This window comes from Panthera uncia, assembly GCF_023721935.1.
Source record: "Panthera uncia isolate 11264 chromosome A1 unlocalized genomic scaffold, Puncia_PCG_1.0 HiC_scaffold_17, whole genome shotgun sequence".
Classification (NCBI taxonomy): domain Eukaryota; kingdom Metazoa; phylum Chordata; class Mammalia; order Carnivora; family Felidae; genus Panthera; species Panthera uncia.
In genome coordinates, this window is record NW_026057577.1 from 119,482,757 (window position 1) to 119,504,642 (window position 21,886).

Sequence of the window (21,886 nt, forward strand, 5' to 3'; positions counted from 1 at the left end):
CTCCCCGCGGGCAGCCTCCGCACCCGGAAGGGAATCGAGATGTGGCCCAGTCTGGTGCCGTCTCGAGTGGAGCCCGAAGCACCGCTCACTGCCCCGTTCACTTCAGACCTCAGCCTTGCTAACCTCACTCGGTCCCAGGAAATCTCTCGGCCCTTTGTAACTTGGTTACTTCACCCAAAGACGTTCTGTCTGGGACCCGTTTACACTTCATCTGGGCCTAGGTGATCCCTATTTATTCAATAGCTTGCCCTCCTCCGCTGTCTTAGGCATAATAACCAGTTGCTTCCTTCTCAGCACTGCCGTGCCAGGCGTGGAGGTTTTTTCTAATTGTTTTTCAGTCTCCGATTTACTGTTTGTGTTCTTGGGGATTGGCAGAAATGAGAGTAGAGAGGTGGCCAGGGGACTAATCATGAAAGACCTTATGCCAAAGTGAGGAGGAGTCTGTATTCTCTACTTAAAAATATAGGTACATTTAAAAATTCCTGAAGGTAGGCATCTCACAAAAGGGCAGCAACATAGGGCCAGAATAAGAGAAGCCAGATACAGTACTGTTGAAATCCTGCTAGTGTTGTTTTTTTTATCTATCAAAACAGTTATCCATTTTACTCACCTTGTCCAGCCTTACTTTGAAAGGGCTTTAAGAAACTATGCCATAGACCACATTACAAGGTAATAAACAACAAAAATTTAACTGAGTGATTTAAAAGATCAAATTGTCTTTATTGCCCAATTCATGAATATGAAAGCATCCCATCTAGCAAAAAGAAAGGAGCTCTCTTGAGCTGCAGGAAAAGGAAGGTTTTTAAAAGGCAGAAGTGGGGTGGTGGTGGTGCCCGGCTGGCTGAGTCAGTGGAGCATGAGACTCTCGATCTTGGGTGTAGAGAATAAACAAAAATTATTAAAGGCAAAAAAAAAAAAAGGAAAAAAAGGAAATTATTGGCAAAAAGTACACTGTTGTAGACAAGGTCACTCTCCTAAGGGGAATGGAAGAGGTCTATCAGTAAATTTCCTAGTCCTGACCAGGGATTCCTTGTTGACTGGTTAAAGGTTACATTCCTCAGGTGGCTGAAACTGCAGGTAGGTTAAGTATTATGGTTTTGTTTTGCTGAAGTGGGGCCCTTAAAATAAGAGATTCCATCTGGGGCCTGTGGTTTTCTTTTCAACAAGGGTAACCTATTATATTGAACTGACTATGGTCTCTATTGATAAGGACACAAATACTACTGTGTCATTCATTTTCAAATAGATTACTTCAATCTAATCCAAAAAATACTTTGCTCAAAAGCTAGATCTCGGTTCCTTAAAGGATTATTTCAATCTAAGGTAATAAATACATAATTTTAAGACTCTAGGACAGAGCGCGAGTGGGGGAGGACCAGAGAGAGAGGGAGACAGAATCCAAAGCAGGTCCCAGGCTCTGAGCTGTCAGCACAGAGCCCAACGCAGGGCTCGAACCCACTAACAGTGAGATCATAACCTGGGCTTGAACCCATTAACAGTGAGATCATAACCTGAGCTGAAGCCAGATGCTCAACTGACTGAGCCACGCAGGCACCCCATGGGTTATAATTTTTTAATTGTGAAAATTATTAGAGTTAATAATGTAATCCCATGTGTCCACTAGCTGATTCAAGTTACCAGTTTATCTTGCTCCATCACCGTCTCCACCCAACGCACACATCCCCAAATCGAGATTATTCTTAAGCAAATCCCAGATATATCATTTCATCCCTAAATATCTCAGTATATGTCTCTAAAAATTAAGGTAACTTTTAAGAAACATTGTACCATTATCACTGTACCATTATCACCTAACTTTCTTTAAAATCACCAAATACTTGGGCAGGGCTTAACTTCCTCACCTGCCTCAAATATATATACTTATTTAATTTATATTTTGCAATTGGCTTTTTAAAATCATGACCCAAACAAGATCCACATGTTACATTTGGTAGACATGTTCCTAAAACTTGTTCATTCTATAGGTTCCCTCTCCTTTATTTTTCCTGGCAACTGTTAAAAGAAACTAGGTTGGTCTTTCTGGACTTCAGGACATTCTGGACTTTCTTGGAAGGCATGATCAAATTTAGATAGGTTTTATAAAATATTTCTAAGTGGTATTGTGTACTCAAATTGTCATTCTCATTTTCTAATGTTCAAACTGATCAATGGTTTCTAAATTCTGATCCATTTATTATCAAGTTCATCATAAGCTTTTCATCTCAAGGATTTAGGAGTTATCAATGATTATTGTGTACAAGTTTTAAAGTATTACTATTCTAATTTTATGATCTCTTTGATTAGATGATTAAATAAAAGTTGTCCCTCATCAACCATTTGATTGTCCCGCCCATGATATAGACTCAGCCTTATCTCCAGGGAGCTGTGGTTCTTTTTTTTTTTTTTTTTTTTAAGTTTAGGTATATATGGGGTTGGGGGAGAGGCAGAGAGAGAGAGAGGGAGAGATTGAATCCCAAGGGGCTCAAACTCACAAACTGTGAGATCATTACCTGAGCTGAAAGCAAAAGTCAGATGCTTAACCAACAGAGCCACCCAGGTGCCCCAGAGCCCTGGTTCATTTTAATGGGAAATGGTATTTGGACATTATTTGGTGGTCTTTATGTAGAGAAAATAAGAGTTCATGCTGTTAATTTCTATTCAACTTCAGAATTACAGAATTTTTACTTACCGTCTTTGATTCCCATTTAGTCTCTTTTCCCTTACACTGAAAATCCACATTTCTAATGATATTAGCAGAGTTATTAATACTATAATTACTGAGGAGTTTGATTTCTTCACAGCCCTTGGGGATATCCACTAGGGGAGTGCAAATTATTGTTCTTTAAAAATAATTGAAATATTCCTGTGTAGTTAAGCCACCAACTTGAAGCACAATACAGCTCATTTGTTGTATTTTGCTTTGGAATTTTAGGAGTTGCTTTTAATTTTGATGTAATCTTGCTTTGTAAAAATGTAGTACATGCTCCAAAGTCAAATGTACAAAACTTAAGATATATTCAGAGAAGTCTAGCTTCTATCCTGGTCCCCTCCATCTGGTACCTCTCTCCATACCTCCCACCAGAAGTACTTTTTTTTTTTTTTTTTAATTTTTAAATTAAAAAAAATGTATATATATACACGTATATATGTATACATATATGTATGTATACATATATACGTGTATATATATATACATTATATACATATACATATATGTATGTATACATATATATGTATATATATATACATTTTATATACATATATACATATGTATATGATGTATATATAATGTATATATATAATGCATATATATTATATATATAATATACATATATATATAAGCAAACAAGGTTATACACACATATTTATTCCCTTTCTTAAATAGTACTATATACTCTTTTCCACCTTGTTTTTCACTTAAGATGACTCTATAGCATTATACAGAAATATTTGCTTTTGCTTCTTATAGCTACATACCATTCAATCATGTGGATTTCCCAGCTTAATCTATTTTTTAAACAGGATATTAAGGATATTAGATGACTAGTATTTCATTAAATGCCTCTGACTTGTCAGTTCAGTGTGACCTAAAGGTACTAGAAGTCAAGTCAATCAAGCTGATAGGTAAATGTTGATGTTGGCATACAGGGATATATATATACATTGTGAGACTGGGGCTGAAAAATTTCTGAAAATTGTAGGTTTCCTTCTAGCCATATCTAAAATAAACATTTGTCTATCTAGCCAGTAATTTCTTCTCTGAAACTTGCTTTCCATTTAGAAAGGTCAGTACCACTTGAACTGACAAGGCAGTGAGTGAGTGCTCACTGGCCAGAACAAGAGTTTGTCTCTCAATTATCCTGGCTGATAAGTATATTTTCAGCATGATGAACTGACACACAAAACTAGACTTAAAGAAAATAATAAAAACTAGTCTTTTGAGCTCTTAGGATGTGCTAAGCATTAAACTAAGCAACTTCGAACATTAATTCATTTAATCCCTAATAACCTGTGATGTAGGTACTAATAGTGCTCCTTTGTTAAATAGGATATTAAGGTACAGAAAGTTTAAGTAATTTATGTGAAGCCACAAAGCTAGGACACGACAGGGCTAATATTTAACCTCAGATCTCTGGCTCCAGAGCCCATATTCCTAACCAGTATACTATACTGTATGAAATTTATTAGAACCATAAGAAATAATGTTCAGATGTCAAAGTAAACTGAGACAATGAAAGTTTTCATTCTGATACAACACTCAGATATAAAAGAAAATAAAGACCAAGATACAAATATGGGAATATGGTTTTATTAAAAAAAATTTATATGCTCCAAAACATTTTACTTGGAAATCTTCACTACAAGTAAGAGAACAAAAAACAATAAAGAACTTCAGCATGAATACATATCACATACTTATTTATGGATACAGTAAATGCATTTTAATACAATACTTCCTAACATGTTATCTCATACTGTGTTAAAAATAATACAAGGAAGTGACACTAGAGAACTACAGAATCCTGGATTCTGTTGCAGATAAGGTATCCTTATTAGAGCCAAAAAAGGAGCCCTAGTAGGTGGCAAGAGAAAAGTGCCAAGCCATCCAAAACTAGCATGTTATCCAGTTGTGTGTTTTTAAGAATGCCATTAAAATGAAGCTGAGAATACGTTTAGATACAGTTCCCACTTCAAAGAACATCACAGAACCCACAGTGGGAGGGTAAAGATAGGAATGTAATTTTATTGTGGAGTTTTAGCCACAACCCTCACTCACTTCACTCTACTGTATGCAAAGGTATGAGGGAAAGTCTTGTCATGATTTGAAACTTAATCAGCATCAAACAATTCATAATAGCCAGGAACCCTATAAATGCCACAAAGCAGATAGGCCTTTAAGTTTCAAAGCTTACTTTGAAACTTAACTACTTAACATAAAAAAATTCACACTGCAAAAGAAACACACAAATTTAAGGATTATAAAAAAAAAAATCCTTTAACAGTTTTAGTAACAATCAGAGAACTCAAAATGGAGAGAAACCCCCCATGTAATAACACAAGGCCTTTAGGTTCTCACTCACTCATTAGTAAAGCCCACACTGGAAAACGTCTTAAATGTAATCGAAGGAAAAAGGTCTTACGTAGTGACTGACTCGTTCCTTAATTCTGTATCAGAACTTCCATAAGAAAGAAACTTTATGAATGTACTGAATGTGCAGCAAGGCATTTAACCAAAGGGAGAGAATTTGAAGACGCTAATGCTAAAGTAGATAGGCACGCCTTCCCAACCACCATACATAAAACAGCACTCCTCTCCAGAGTCACACAAGCCCTTTACCCTGCTTTATTCTTCATAGCACTAACCACTTAATACACGATACATGTATTTCTCAAAATGTGTTAATTTCCTCCACTGGAATATAAACCCCCAAAAATGATGTTTTACAAAGCTATATCATCAATGCCTAAAATGAAACCTGACATGTAGTAGGCACATAATAATTGTTGATGAGGGAATTATAGTGCCTTGCTGATGTAGAGTGTTTGTTATCTTGAAGATACTTCACTTAAAAATGAAATAAAATTTACTTAGGTTTAACACATACATAGAAAAATCTGTTGTTCATTGTTTTGTAATACACCCAAGTAAAAAGCACTGTAAGTGTTATGGTCTACAGATCATTCTCCAATTATGTGGGGGATGGAAAAGTTGTACAAAAAGTACCCAGTAGCACCCTCATAACTACACCAGCCAGTGAGAGACCCAAGTGGTTCCCAAGGGTCGTAAAGGCAAAATGGAAGTTCCCATTTCTGAAGAGAAAGTTATGCTTTTCTCAGGTTCCAAATCTACATAATACTTTCCTTCTCTGAGAACTAATTTCTTATTTGCCTTATTAACCACTGGTGTAGAGGGCATGGCAGTTTGGAATCCAATAGCAGCAACCCTTTTGTGCAGAGTTCGGCACTTAAAAACCGTGTCTCTTATTAATTAAAAAAAAAAAAAAGGCAAAAAAACCCACAAAACAAAACCAAAAAACATTACTAAGGGCCTACCATTCATTAAGCACAATGTATGAAGATACATTTTTTAAATATGGAGTTCACCAACACATAAGGAAAAGAACTATAAAGCAGTGTTACCTGTTTGATAACATGGGAAGGAACATTAAGGGAGCAGAAGCAAAGGAACATTTGACTGAAAAGGGCTGAAAAAACCTTATGGATCCAGTATCACTGGAGCTGAGTCCTAAAGCACAAGTATTCACCTGGCCACAAAGAAGGGCAAAGCATTCCCGGCAGAAGTAATGAGATCTGCAGAGTACTGAGGGGACCCCAATGGGAAAGGAACTGAAGTATTTGCAATTGATCATCATGCTCCAAAAGGTGGGGGTAAGGGGGCGTGTGGTTCTAAAACCATACTAAAAATGATCTAAATTTTTATACTTAGAAAGCACAAAGGTATTTTTGTAGTAAAACTGGTTAAAAAAGCTTTATTAAATAAAAATCTCTGTTGCGTAAGGATAAGCAAGGAGACAGGGGCAGGGATAGGGAGAGATTTTCCTTATACCAAGATGTTCTATCAGAATGTTTATCAAAAAGCAGCCTGGGTTGTAAATGCTGAGGAACACTGAACTAGAACATGATAACATGGGATGCACTGCAGAGAGAAAACTGGGGAGGTAGACAGAAACTAGATTGTGGCATTCTTTGTTGCCTTGCTCTGTGAAAGACCAAAAACAGAAAAAAAAAAAAGAAAGAAAGAAAGAAAGAAAGAAAGAAAAACATGAACCAAAAAGGATTTTAAACAAAAGATGAGGGTTAGTTGTTTGGACATACTGAATTACCAAAATTGTGTGAGTGAAGATATTTAATAGGCAGTTAGAAAGAAGGCTCAGAGAGCAGGAGAAGCTGGGATTTGAGTTGCAAGTCTAGAAGTCAGCCTAACATTATAGCTGTCACAAGCAGCCAGGGCTATGAATGACATCACCTAAGAGTATTTAAAGTTTAAAAAAAAAAAAAAAAAAAAGAGCGAGAGTGAGATTGGGAGGGAGGGAGAGAAGGAAAGGGGGGGGAGGGGAAAAAGAAAACAGACCTTCAGGGAAGAGCAATATCTAAGGGACAAGCAGGAAAAAAAAAGAAGCTCCAGGGGAAATGAGGAGAGGTGGAGATCAGCTTTAGACAGGAAGCAGGTGACCTCTTTTCTTCTAAAAATGGGGAAAATGAGTACGGCAAAGCTGGGAAATAGAAATTAAACTCCTCATAGTCTGAATTTTCTGTAAGAGCGGACCAAGCGCCATATGCTAAGGGAGGAGACAGAGGACATGAAAAAAGTAGTGAGGTTTAGATTAGCCACCAAGAGAAAAGGAGAGGAGCCACAGCAGGAACAAACAAGAGGCTTATACTGAGGGCTCTTCTAAAGTCGAAGGTGAGACACTCATAGGGATTACACCTTGAAGGGTTACATGAACTTCACATGGGACACAGCATTCCAGAAAAGGTGGGTGACAGGATAAATTCAATGGTGAGATGTGCAGAATGGTTACACTGAAGGACAAGAGGACAACGGACTTGAAGGGGCTGTGGAGAGCACTTCAACTGGTGACCCTTATAAAGCTGAAGCTGGAGGAAAGGAAGAAAATCTGAAACGGGCTGATGGTTTAGGAGAAAGAGGAACAGTCAAGAGGAGAAGGCTGTAAAGAAGCTAGAGATAGAATAGAAATACAGGGGGGCACCTGGGTGGCTCAGTCGGTTAAGCGTCCGACTTCAGCTCAGGTCACGATCTCGCGGTCCGTGGGTTCGAGCCCCATGTCTGGCTCTGGGCTGATGGCTCAGAGCCTGGAGCCTGCTTCTGATTCTGTGTCTCCCTCTCTCTCTGCCCCTCCCCCATTCATGCTCTGTCTCTCTCTGTCTCAAAAATAAATAAACGTTAAAAAAAAAATTAAAAAAAAAAAAAGAATAGAAATACAGGGAAAGAAAAATCAACAAAAATGAGGAAGTGAAAAAGCTGGAAAGATAGAAATTGTTATCGGTTACTGCAATTTAAGATTTCAGAAAGAGAACACAAGATGGTGATTTTCATTCAAGGTGTAGCTATGGGAGTAAGCTCCTGGAATGTGATGAAGTCACTGGCACAGAAGTCAAGGATATCAGCAAGGTATTAGACAGATCATCCCAAGAAGACAAGAGGAGTTGAGGTAGACAGAAATACCGTAAGCAAGATAGAAAGTTAGGTTCTCTGGCCATCTCTATTATTAAAGACAAGAATATTAAAATTTCAATACATCCAAAAAGGTGTGCTCTAAACACATATGAGCTAATGATGGACTAACCTAAATTGGTTTCACCTTCATTACTCATTTGATAAGCCATCCATTTTCTTTTAACAAAACAGGAAAATCATTTGAAAATGGTTATATAAAGCCCAATAGCATAAAATTTTTTAATTCTATTAGTAATACATGGTGAAAAAAAATCAAACAATTCTCTTGTGGCATTGCATTATTTATCTTATTCTGGAAATGGGAGTCTAAATACGGTAATCTCCTATTTTGCCCATTTTTTATCCATCTAAAGCAATGAGGTGACTTGATTTTAATCGCTGAAGCGTAGCTTCAAGACAGACCTAAAAATAATCTGAAGATATTTAAAGTGGTCAATTTTATGTCACAATATTAAAAAAAGAAACCTAAAGTAATAAAAAAATTCTAAAAAGCTAAACTGGATTACTACTTAGTATTAGTTACAGGATGGCTGAATTAAAATTACATGCCATCTTAGAAATTAAAGAATTGTTCCTTCATAGATTTAAAAATATGTAATGAAAGATGGCGATGGCATTTAAAAATAGGTAACCCTGCTGGTTATCTTTACATAGTGTAACATTCTTAAGCTCAGTGTCAATATGTCTTCTTTTCTGGAACTTTTTCCATTTCACGGGTTGTTTTGTTCTTTTGTTTCAAAAAGAATAGCTGAACTTACTGGTTGGTATGATGCTGAAAGAAGTTTAAAATTTGTTTTGCATTTGCTGTATTCCATTCTTGTTCTTTCAGGGGTCCTTCGCACACAGATACATACTTTTTCAAAATTTTTTCTCCTACTTCTCGGAAATCCAAGGGTTCTTTCTGTGTCGTGTAGCTTGCTCCGGAAACACCACTATCCACTTCATGATTTTCTGGCTGTTGATCTGCACAATGCTTCAATCCCCAGTAACACATTTCTCCGCTGTACATCATAGCCAGCAAATGAATGTCACTAAATATTCCTGGGAAAATCATTTAGGTTGAGAGATTAGAATTTAAATATTTAAAAAGAAACCTTGGTTATTAAAACTCTAATAAATTCCTTTTATGTCATTAAGCATTTTTCCTTCTCATTTCAGTTACACTAGAAAAGCCAAATGATCACTAATATAATCCTCATTTAATTTGCATTTCTATCTCTATTTTACCTATAAAAGAGGTCCATCACTCCCAACCCCCTAAAAAACAGTTTGTCAGAGATTTTTTTTAAAGAATCATTTAGGTCACTGTGTTCTTAAGTTCTAAAGTTGGGTAAATTATCACTAAGATCTGGCCACAAAAATATTTTGAATTCATGTAGAACTTTTAAAATTAATATTAAGGATTATTCAGAATTATGTTTAATATTGGCTAATAAAATATTAAAAAATAATTAGATGGGAATGCAAGCTGGTGCAGCCACTCTGGAAAACAGTATGGAGGTTCCTCAAAAAACTAAAAATAGAACTACCCTACGACCCAGCAATTACACTACTAGGCATTTATCCAAGGGATACAGGTGTGCTGTTTTGAAGGGACACATGCACCCCCATGATTATAGCAACACTATCAACAATAGCCAAAGTATGGAAAGAGCCCAAATGTCCATCAATGGATGAATGGATAAAGAAGATGTGGTATATATATATACAATGGAGTATTACTCGGCAATCAAAAAGAATGAAATCTTGCCATTTGTAACTACATGGATGGAACTAAAGGGTATTATGCTAAGCGAAATTAGTCAGAGAAAGAAAAATCATATGACTTCACTCATATGAGGACTTTAAGAGACAAAACAGATGAACATAAGGGAAGGGAAACAAAAATAATATAAAAACAGGGAGGGGGACAAAACAGAAGAGACTCATAAATACGGAGAACAAACTGAGGGTTACTGGAGGGATTGTGGGAGGGGGGGATAAGCTAAATGGGTAAGGGGCACTAAGGAATCTACTCCTGAAATCATTGTTGCACCATATGCTAACCAATTTGGATGCAAATTTTTTTTTAAATTTAAAATAAATAAATAAATAAATAAATAAATAGTCCCTGGGTGGCTAGTCGGTTAAGCATCTGACTTCAGCTCACATCATGATCTCCCAGTCCATGAGTTCGAGCCCTGCATCGGGCCCTGTGCTGACAGCTCAGAGCCTGGAGCCCACTTCGGATTCTATGTCTCCCTCTCTCTCTGTTCCTACCCTGCTCGTGCTCTGTCTCTCTCTGTCTCAAAAATAAATAAACATTAAAAAATTAAAATAAATAAATAAATAAAATAAAATAAAATAAAATCTCTAAGATCCTTCCTAAGTCTAAAATAAAATTTTCACACTTACAGAATACTAAGAACTAATTTTCAAAACCATAGTATGTATAAAAATATACAGATTTAAGTATACAAAAACTATCATGTCAAAACACTTACATTGTTTTCATTTTTGAATAAATGTTTTAAGTGAAGAAAAAAAATTAGAACCTCTCTGATGGGGTATCAGGAGTAATTCAGCCAGGTAGGCTTCCTGGCTCCTAACCTACATCTTGAGAGAGATGAAGTAGGGAGGAACAAACTGCTTTAGATGAGAACAAGAAGCCAACACCAGAAGAGTACCTAGCCCTGTGGCAAAAGTGCTATGGAGTGGATGTTGTTTTCCTTTTTTTTTTCCCTGGAAAAAAGAGACCCTATCTGTCCCTTTTGATTCTCCTGTGGAAGAAGTAGTGGAAGCTAGGGGCTAATGCAATCAAATTATGATTTAAGAGAAGACACTAGTACCACAAACATCCTGAAGAGAAAATTCCAGGCTGTAAGAGTATACTACCCTATGACTAGAAATGAGAGAATAAGAGAAATTGGTGACTCTTGCTACTTTCTTTGGTTCCAAATAGGCTTTCGTGCCCATCCCTACTTTTTCTTTTACATCAATCCATATTGGTGGGTGAGGAGATTTTAGGAAGGCCACTGTCAATGCAGCTAATCAGTTTACTAGTTATCCGCAAGAAATACTTCCTACAAATAAACCAAAACACCATGTTTGTCAAAACAGGCCCACTGGAGGAGCATTTGGTATTTGCAATTTTTAGGACAGCTACGTGCCTGAATTAACTGAAAATAACAACTTTCAGTAGCTTAAATCATGCTGCTTTTTCTAAGCAGTGTTTTCAAATAAAATGGAAAAACCTACAAAAGCTAACAAAGAAAAAAGGATAATTAAAATATACTTATAAAATTGAAATATAGAATTTTCCCTAAGTTTTCTTCTTCTCCGTATTTGATTTCTCCCCATCAAAATTTCAGATGAAGTAAAAAGAAAGTTTACACATATAATCTAATGTCACTTGCCAGCTATGTGACCTTCAACACATCTTCTGGCTTATCATGACATCAGTTCCTCCACTTACAAAGAGATGGCAAAAATAAGTGGTTCTTCCCTCCCACACCTCAGTCTAAAACCCAAATGATGCTCTATATCCAGTTCCTAATATTTTCAGGTGGATAGATATGATAGGAACTAACATTTGCCACCCAGTATTCATTCTTCCCTTCTTTCTTAGTTAAGAGACAATTTTATTTGGGATGGCAATGTATCAGGTGACGGGCTATACTGTAATCCCAGGTTCCCTTGTAGCTGTTTGAAGCCATGTGATTAAATTATTGCCAGTGAAATGTAGGTGGAAGTTTTAAGTGTCAGAAACTTCTAAGAAGGTTTTCCAAAGGAGCAGTGTTGACTGAAAGAAACATCTTTTTGCCATTCCTATAGACTGAAACACAGGTGGGACGAAAAGACCTCCAGAAGCATGTTGAGACACTGAGAATGCAATATCCTCAACAGAGGTGCATGTTGCACAACTCTGGGAAGTACTATTTACATGTATTCTGTATAAATGCCTCCCTCTGAAGCTGTAAGGCTGTAGTTCTGAAGATGATGGAGGAAAAAGGTAGGATCCTGATAGGATCACCATAATCAGCTCTGGTTTTGGTTGTTGTTTTTTTTTCTCAGTGTTTATTTATTTTTGAGAGAGAGTGCAAGTGAGGGAAGGGCAGAGACAGAGAGAGAGAGACACACAGAATCTGACGCAGGCTCCAGGCTCCAAGTTGAGCTGTCAGCACAGAACCCAACATGAGGCTTGAACCCAGGAACCGCGAGATCATGATCTGAGCAGAAGTCAGACGTTCAACTGACTAAGCCACCCATGTGCCCCTTAAGACCATTTTTATGTGAAAGAGCAGTAAATTTCTACTTGTTTAAAAGTTACTTCCGGGGCACCTGGGTGGCTCAGTCGGATAGGATCCAACTCTTGATTTAGGCTCAGGTCATGATTTCAAGGTTTGTGAGTTCAAGGCCCAAGTCGGGCTCTATGCTGACAGTGCAGAGTCTGCTTAGGATTCTCTCTCTCCCTTTCTCTCTGACCCTCCCCAGCTTGCATGCATGGCTCTCTCTCTCTCACTCTCTCAAAATAAATAAACTTAAAAAAAGTTATTTCCAGTCTGTTTCAAGTAGCCGAATCTAGTGCCTAATTGGGCTAACTGGGGATACGAAATAAAAGCAGCATGACATATAATTCTTTCAAAGTTACTATAAAGGGAATAGCAGTATTTTTTATTTTTTACATGAGAAGATATTTAAAAGCCCTTTTATTATTTTTTGGTATATAATGTACCTTGAAATTCATTTAAAACAGAATAAAGTCTAGTAAACGTAAAAATTAAGAAAAAAAAAAACCTTTAAAACAGGAAACTGCAAAAAGAGATCACATTACCTTCACTCAGTAATTTAGCTGTGTCTAAGTCTTGGAAAGAAACTCCTTCATTTAACTGGATAGGACACCGGTAATTTAGCATCTGTAGCAAGTAACTGATTCCATCAATAAGATACTAAATGAAAATCAAAGCCAAAGAATTATAAGTATTATATGAAGAACTGTAGAAACCTCAAACGTTAATTTCCCCCCCCCCATTCTTTACTTAAGAGAATATTGACTAGTTTGTAAATGTATCTTGTGGTTATTATAGCACAATGGTAGAAGGACCCACCCCATCCCAAAACTTTTATAAATACAACCTTCCAAATGCTCCAATTAGCAAAAGAGTATGGGAGATAAAAAAAGAAAAAACTAATCAAGAACACATGACTCAGTAATATATTTGTCAAAGATGTTAACAGAGGAAGAAAAAGATAAAATAACAAGTAATTGTTCAAAAAAAATTTATTAAAACATGTACTTATTATAATTTAAGAAATACTATGAACAAAATTTTACATCAAGGGTAACCTCTCATTTCTAGGCCCGCATAAACTATGTATACAACCAACTCAAGTTTGAATTCTTAGTGAAACAATGTAAGACAGGTTCTTTGGATTTACAGGTTTGGTCAGAAGAGTCAAGATGAATCAGAGGGTTACAGTGTTCTACAGTAGGGTCACGAGGTTCTTTATGAGTGATCTGCTGACAGAGAGAGGGTCACAGCCAAGTTTGTTTCCTTCAGGCCATAAATATGCTTAGAAATTAATACAGACAATCTATATTCTATTTAAAAAAAAATCCCAAACTTAAAAAAAGCACGTAAACTTCCCAGTTTACAAAGGCTTTCACATGTTATCTTATTTAATCTTCACAATAATTCCCATATGCTTAAGAATACATAGCTAGTAAGTTGAAACCTGGAGTGCAAACCCAGACCCTTTGATTCCACTACTCTTCGTACTACACCAATGACAGCTTTTTGAAACCTGTAAAGTCAACAATCTAAAATGTGTAAGGAACACCTTTTTACCTTTTTAAGCAAACTGGATTTTCTTGTGAGCCACTCTCTCCTTTTGGTCAGAGAATGACAATACATATAGAGTAGAGCGCCTCTTCTCCAAGAGAGGCATTCCAGAAGTTCATCCCCAAGCAAATCGCAGGGCTGAAACACAACAAAGACTTAGCTAAAAAAAGAAACCTCACATCTGTAAAAATCAAAATTAAATTCCAAAATATTGAGCAATTCAAAACATTTTCATTTCACAAAATTTGCCCTTTACTTGGCTACTTATTATTCATGAATGCCTTACTTTGTTTGAATCAATTATAAGTTTAGAAATCTATTGCTACGTGAAAATAACTACTCCAATTTACAATTTTTTAGAAAATAATATTTACGTATTTTAGTAGCCATTTCTAATATATCTGAAATATAAGTATTCCATAATCTGATTAAAAAGATAACTTTTCATTCAATAAATCATGCTGGGAACACTGGACAGCTACATGAAAAAGAATGAAACTGATTACTTTCTTACACCATACACAAAAATAAACTGAAAATAAAATGAAGACCTAAACGTAAGACTTAAAACCACAATACGCCTAGAAGAAAACATAGGCAGTAATTTCTTTGATATTGGCCTTAGCAATATTTTTTTAGGTATCTTTCTTGAGGCAACGGAAACAAAAGAAATAAACTACTGAGACTACATCAAAACAAAAAGCTTCTGCACAGCAAAGGAAACCATCAACAAATGAAAATGCAACCTACTGAATGGAAGATGTTTGCAAATAACATAATGATATACCTGATAAGGGGTTAATATCCAAAACATATAAAGAATCTATATAGCTTAACACCAAAAAAACCCCAAATAATCCAATCAAAAAGCGAACAGAGGACGTGAATAGACATTTTTCAAACGAAGATATATAGAGATGGCCAACGGACACATGAAAAGATGCTCAACATTACTAATTATCAGGGAAATGCAAATCAAAATCACAATGAGATATCATCTTGCACCTGTCAGAATGGCTAGAATCAAAAAGACAAGAAATAATAAGTGTTGGTAAGGATGTGGAGAAAAAGGAACCCTTGTATGCTATTGATAGGAATGTAAATTGGTGCAGCCACTGAGAAAACAGTATGAATGTTCCTCAACAATTAAAAATAGAATTACTGTATGATCAAGTAATTCCACTACTGGGTATTTACCCAAAACAAAAAGACTAATTTAAAAAAATATATGCACTCCTACGTTTATTGCAGCATTATTTATAATAGCCAAGATATGGAAATAACCCAAATGTCCATTAATAGATAAATGGATAAAAAAGATGTGGTAAATACAAAGGGTTATTATTCAGCCATAAAAAAGAAAAGATCTTGCCATTGGTGATAACATAGATAGACCTACATGGTATCGTGCTAGGAAAAATAAATCAGACAGAGAAAGACAAATACCACGCGATTTCACTTACGTGTGAAATCTAAAAAACAAAACAAATGGATAAACAAACAAAAAGCAGAATCAGACTCATAAATAGAGAACAAACTGATGGTTGCCAGAGGAATGGGCAAAACAGGTGAAGGAGAGAGAGTGGGATATACAGGCTCCCTAAGTTATAGAATGAGTAAATCACAGGGAAAATGGGTACAATGGTATTGTAATTGCCTTGAAAGATGTAGCTACACTTATGAACATAGCATAACGTACGAAATTGTTGAATCACTATACCATACACTTGAAACTAATGTAACATTGTATGTCAACAACAGTTCAATAAAAAATAAGTGTTAAAAAAGGGTAACTTTTTAGAAATCTGTTACTTGAAACAAGATGACACTTGTAGTACTGTTAGAATAAAATAATGAAAAAAAAATATATAAGGTTTTAATATATGAAACTTTTACTGTGTTGTATCATTTAAAACTTGGGATTATTTGTTCCCACAGTTAACATCCCTGATAAACACATAGAGAAAAAAAAAAATCTAGGTAAAGAGAGCCAGCAGGCAGTTAAATATAATAAATTATTTGCTTGCAAGAATAGCCAGGGCTAGACAAAAATCTTGGAATCATCTAAATAGAGATGACAATAAAAAGCATGTGAACAGGTTGTCAAGCAGACAGAATAGAGAAAATCAGAGGATTAAGATATCCTTGGTGAAGGTGTATCTTTCCAGGATGGGAGAAAGGGCAGATGTTTGGGGAAGAACAAGAGCCAGGCTCTGAGGGCCTCAGAGGGATGGGGTGGTCAATAGGAAGAAAAGCAGCAAATGCCCAGGAGGAAAAAGACTGTAAAAAGGACAAGAGATATGTTAATTAGATCCCTCAGGACCTTCAATCTGCAGAAGTAAAGGGAGCAGAAATAGCAAATATCTGTGTTTAGAAAATGATCAGGCACCAGTAATTCCAATACAATTCCATCATGCAAATATTCTGAAACATGTATGTGATACTTTAGTCGTGATGTTGGTCTGAGGTGTTAAAGTCTCATACATCCCTCCTTTAATCTTCATTTTAAACAGAGACCAAGACACATTCCAGAAGAAGAAATGACAGACTCTAAAGAGCAGAAGAGGAAGAAACAGCATTCCACCATAATTCACAGGACTACAAAACTTACTTTTGGATGCATATTATTTTCTTTAATTAAAATTTCTGGTTCTGAAAGAAAACTGATCAGCTCTTTTACTTTCTGTGAAGAGTCCTCAGGAAAATCTTCATCTACTAGTTTGTTCTCCTCAAAATATGTCATGTCCAAAATGGCCTGCAGTAAAACAAACAAAAGTATCCATTAATGATTGAAATGTGAATAACTTACATTTTAACCTTACATATACAGATGCTTTATTAGACAATTAAATTTGAAAAGTGGGAAAAATGTCTAGCTGTACACATAGTCTCTGATGGGCCTCATAGGAAACCTCATAGGTATTTTAGTAAAATATTGAATTAATGATAATCTTGCTTCTCTCAAAAAAAGTAAATAAATAAGACTTTACGCTAATCATATGACATTAATTACGAAAAATATATTATGTTCCTTGCAATTTACACATACATACTTCTTTTCTAAATGCCTGCTATATCATATATAAATAAATAAATAAATTTATAAATAAATCTTTTCTAAATGCCTGCTATATCATATATAACATTTTCTAAATGTCTGCTATATCAATTTAAGATCACTACTTCTAGTTTTATATATTGAATCTTCAAATAGTTTGTTTCTTCAAATGCAGACCTAGCATTTGGGGAATATGTATTCTGCCACCCAATAAAGGCAGTATATAGCCAACATTATGCAATTTAAACACTAAATCCCTAGCATTCCTAAATATAAGATGCTCTGTTCAAGTACCTTAAAACTACACAACCCTTTCTCTCTTTTTTTTAATCTACTGGACTAAGACTAAGGAAACTGAGTTCTTCCACTAATCACCCAACTAACCAAGGACAGTCAATTTTATTGGTAAAATAAAGAAACTGCTTTTCAAAGTTCCTTGCTTTGAGGATAGAATGAATTAACATATGTACAACACACAGAATATTAATTATACAGGGCTACTTAAGTGCTAAGTGTTCTTGTGTTGAAGGCCTAAGTCAGGAAGAGCAAATCATTATCCTACGGATAGTAACTTTGATTCAGAACCATAATTAGGATCTAAGGGGGCCTGGGGAATTCAAATCTGTATCTCTAGGTCTTTCATCTTATCTTTAGAAATAAATTCAAATGTTTAGAGGGTAGAAGTTAATTAAGATGGAGGGATAGGGGGAAGCTTCCCTCTTCCCTTGAACACAGCTAGATAAATATCCAGTCATTCTGAACACCCAAGAAATCAACTGACTGAAAAAATAACACTACAAGTAAAATTGTGGAAGGTAGAATCTGCAGAGAGTTGATTTGGGGGAGATAAGAACTGAGGGTGCTCCAGAGGAGAGGGAGCCCTGCTAAAAAAAAAGACTACTGCAAAGTATTGTAAGGAGTGGAGTGCAACAAGTTTTAGAAGTCCACCACTGCCAAGGTCGTGCCTGGCTTAGCACTATTCCCGTGGGGAAGGAGGGTGGAGAGAGACCCTGCAGAAGACAGTGTGGTCTGAGGATTCTCTGGTTGCTGGGGGAGAAATAGATCCCCTGCTTGGAGTGCACTTGGGAGTGGCAGCAAGGCCTTCTAGGGGACAGAAGAAAGGGTGGTGCTAACGTGCTACACGATTCCCAGGCATAGGAGCAGGGACACTGACTGAGGACAGCGAGTCTTGATGCCAGTTTTCTGCTCCACTTTGCCATGAACTCCAAACCACTGCGCGTTCCTGCAAACACTTTCCTGGGACAGTTGGCAAGGGGCAACAGCTTGGTGAGACCCTCCCCCAGAGGATCAGCACAGGGCCCTGCTGCACAAGTCCCTAAAATTCGGAGTTTAGAAATCAAGCCACACACCTGAGATAAAACAGCTCAGACACAGACAGCATGAAGACAGGGATTTGATGAAAGCCAGGGACACAAGAGAAGTGATTTTCTGTGAGGACTACACGAAAAGTGGCAGGCACAAGCTCCCTGCTCTGGGGATGGGAGAGCCAGGCGAAGCCATTTTGCACTCTCCCTCCCCCTGCCGCCCATCAGTACTGAGCAATCTCAGTGAGCTAAAGAGCACCACCAAGTGGAGACCGGGTGCTTACACTAAGCCCTGCGCCCCTGCACCTTGCATATGCATCTCTACAGGGGCAAGTAGTGAGAACCAGTGCAACAAACATACTGGGTCACAAATCAGCCCTCAACAAACACAAAAAGATCTAGATCATTCCATGCATATTTTCAAACCACAAAGCTATGAAACCTGAAGTCAACCACAAGAAAATATTTGGAAAGACCATAGATACATGGAGGTTAAAGAACATCCTACTGAAGAATGAATGGGTAAATCAGAAAATTAAAGAAGAAATAAAGAAGTACATGGAAGCAAATGAAAATATAAACATGACAGTCCAAAACCTTTGGGACGCAGCAAAGGCAGTCCTAAGAGGGAAGTATATTCAATACAGGCCTACCTCAAGAAGCAAGAAAAGTCTCAAAGACACAACCTAAACTTACATGTAAAGAAGCTAAAAAAGAACAGAAAATATAGCCTAAAGCCAGCAGAAAAAGGGAAATAATAAAGACTAGAGCAGAAATAAATGAAGTAGAAACAAACAAACAAAACCCAGTAGAACAGATCAACGAAACTAAGAGCTGACTCTTTGAATGTATTAATAAAATTGATAACCCCCTAGCCAGACTTATCAAAAAGAAAAGAGAAAGAACCTAGATAAATAAAATCAGGAATGAAAGAGGAGAGATCATAACCAACACCACAGAAATACAAATAACCGTAAGAGAGTATTAGGAAAAATTATGTCAATCAACTCGGTAATCTGGAGGAAATGGACACATTCCTAGAAACATAAAAACTACCAAAACTGAAACAGGAAGAAACAGAAAATTTGAACAAACCCATAACCAGCAAAGAAACTGATCAGTAATCAAAAATCTCCTGGGGCGCATGGATTGCTCAGTCGCATGGGACTCTTGATTTCAGCTCTGTCATGATCTCATGGTTTGTGGGTTCAAGCCCCACGCTGACAGAGCAGATCCTATGTGAGATTCTGTCTGTCCATCCCCTGCTAGCTCTCTCTCTCAAAATAAATAAATAAACTTAAAAAAAAAAAAAATCTCCCAACAGGGAAGCTGGGTAGCTCAGTCTGTTGAGCGTCCAACTCTTGATTTCACCTCAGGTCATGATCCCAGGGTTGTGGGATTGAGCCCCACGTCAGACTCCACACTGAACATCATGAACATCAAGCTTGCTTAAGATATTCTCTCTCTCTCTCTCTCTCTCTCTCTCTCTTTCTCTCCCCCCCCCCCCCCCGCCCATGTCAACCATCCATGCTTTCGAAAGGAAGGAAGAAAGGAAGGAAAGAAGGAAAGAAGGAAGGATCTCCCAATAAAAGTACAGGGCCAGATGGCTTCCCAGAGAAATCCTACCAGATATTTAAAGAGTTACTACCTATTCTTCTTAACCTGTTCCAACGAATAGCAATGGAAGGAAAAGTTTCAAACTCCTTCTATGCAGCTAGCATTACCTTGACTCCAAAGCCAGACAAAGACCCAATAAAAAGGAAAATTACAGGTCAATATCCCTGATAAGCATGGATGCAAAAAATCTCAATAAGATACTAGCAAATAGAATTCAACAGTACATGAAAAGAATTATTCACCACAATAAAGTGGGATTTATTCCTGGGCTACAGAGCTGGTTTGGTATCCACAAATCATTCAATATGATACGCCACATTAATAAAAGAAAGGATAAAAACTGTATAATCCCTCTTAATAGACGCAGAAAAGCATTTGACAAAATACAGCATCCATTCTTGATAAAAACCCTCAACAAGTAGGAATAAATGGAACATACCTCAACATCATAAAGGCCATATACAAAAGACTCACAGCTAATATCATCCTCAAATGGGGAAAAACTGAGAGCTTTTCCTGTATGGTCAGGAACAAGACAGATGCCCACTGTCACCATTACTATTTGTCATAACACTGGAAGTCTTAGCCTCAGCAATCAGACAACAAAAAGAAATAAAAGGCATCCAAGTCGGCAAGGAAGAAGTCAAACTTTCACTATTTACAGACAGCATGTTACTCTTTGTGGAAAACCCAAAGATTCCACCAAAATATTGCTAGAATACATGAATTCAGCAAAGTCTCAGGATATAAAGTCAATGTACAGAAATCTGTTGCATTTCTATATACCAATAATGAAGCAGCAGAAAGAAAAGTCAAGGAATCAATCCCATTTACAAATGCACCAAAAATCATAAGATACCTAGGAATAAACCTAACCAGTAAAACTGTGTAACAGTAAAACTGTTTAACACTTACGAAGGAAATTGAAGAGGACCCCCCCCCCAACTGCAAAAAGGAAAAATATTCCATGTTCATGGATTGGAAGAACACTGTTAAAATGCCCATACTACCCAAAGCAATCTACACATTTAATGCAATCTCTATCAAAATACCATTAGCATTTTTCACAGAGCTAGAACAATCCTAAAATTTGTATGGAACGACAAAAGCCTCCAAATGGCCAAAGCAATCATAAAAAAGAAAAGCAAAGCTGGAAGCATCACAGTTCCGGACTTTAAGCTATATTACAAAACTGTAATCATCAAGACAGTATGGTACTGGCACAAAAACAGACACACAGATCAATGGAACAGAACAGAAAGTCCAGAAATGGATCTACAACTACATGGTTAAGTAATCCTCAACAAAGAAGGAAAGAATACCTGATGGAAAAAAGGCAGACTCTTCAACAAAAATGTTGGGAAAACTGGACAGCAACATGTAGAAAATTGAATTTGCACCCCTTTCTGACACCATATGCAAAAATTCAAATTTATAAAAGACCTAAATATGAGAGAGGAAACCATCAAAATTCTAGAGGAGAACACAGGCAGCAACCTCTCTGACCTAGGCTGGAGCAATTTCTTACCAGACACATCACTGAAGGCAACGAAAACAAGAAAAAATAAATTAGTAGTTAAGATAAAAAGCTTCTGCACAGCAAAGGAAATAGTCAACAAAACTAAAAGGCAGCCTATATAATAGAAGATATTTGCAACTGGCATATCTGATAACAGGTTAGTACTCACAATATATAAAGAACTTATCAAACTCAACACCCAAAAAACAAATAATCCAGTGAAGAAATGGGCAAAAGACATGAACATATTTCCACAGAAGACATACAGATGGCTAACAGACACATGAAAAGATGCTCTTCATCACTCATCATTAGGGAAATATC

At 36.7% G+C, this 21,886-nt stretch overlaps 1 protein-coding gene across 2 annotated transcripts in view; it reads right to left on the reverse strand.

Moving 5' to 3' along the window:
* Positions 1 to 5,982: 5,982 nt before the first annotated feature.
* RIMOC1 (RAB7A interacting MON1-CCZ1 complex subunit 1) overlaps positions 5,983 to 21,886 on the reverse strand; it is a 46,805-nt gene continuing 30,901 nt past the window's right edge. For both annotated transcript variants that reach the window (XM_049648713.1, XM_049648712.1), the window contains exons 3-6: positions 16,655 to 16,798; positions 14,050 to 14,181; positions 13,035 to 13,149; positions 5,983 to 9,262 (exon numbers count right to left, since the gene is read on the reverse strand). In XM_049648713.1, the coding sequence (XP_049504670.1) occupies positions 8,976 to 9,262; positions 13,035 to 13,149; positions 14,050 to 14,181; positions 16,655 to 16,798 (678 nt within the window). In that variant the 3' untranslated portion in view covers positions 5,983 to 8,975. The remainder of the gene's footprint in view (positions 9,263 to 13,034; positions 13,150 to 14,049; positions 14,182 to 16,654; positions 16,799 to 21,886) is intronic.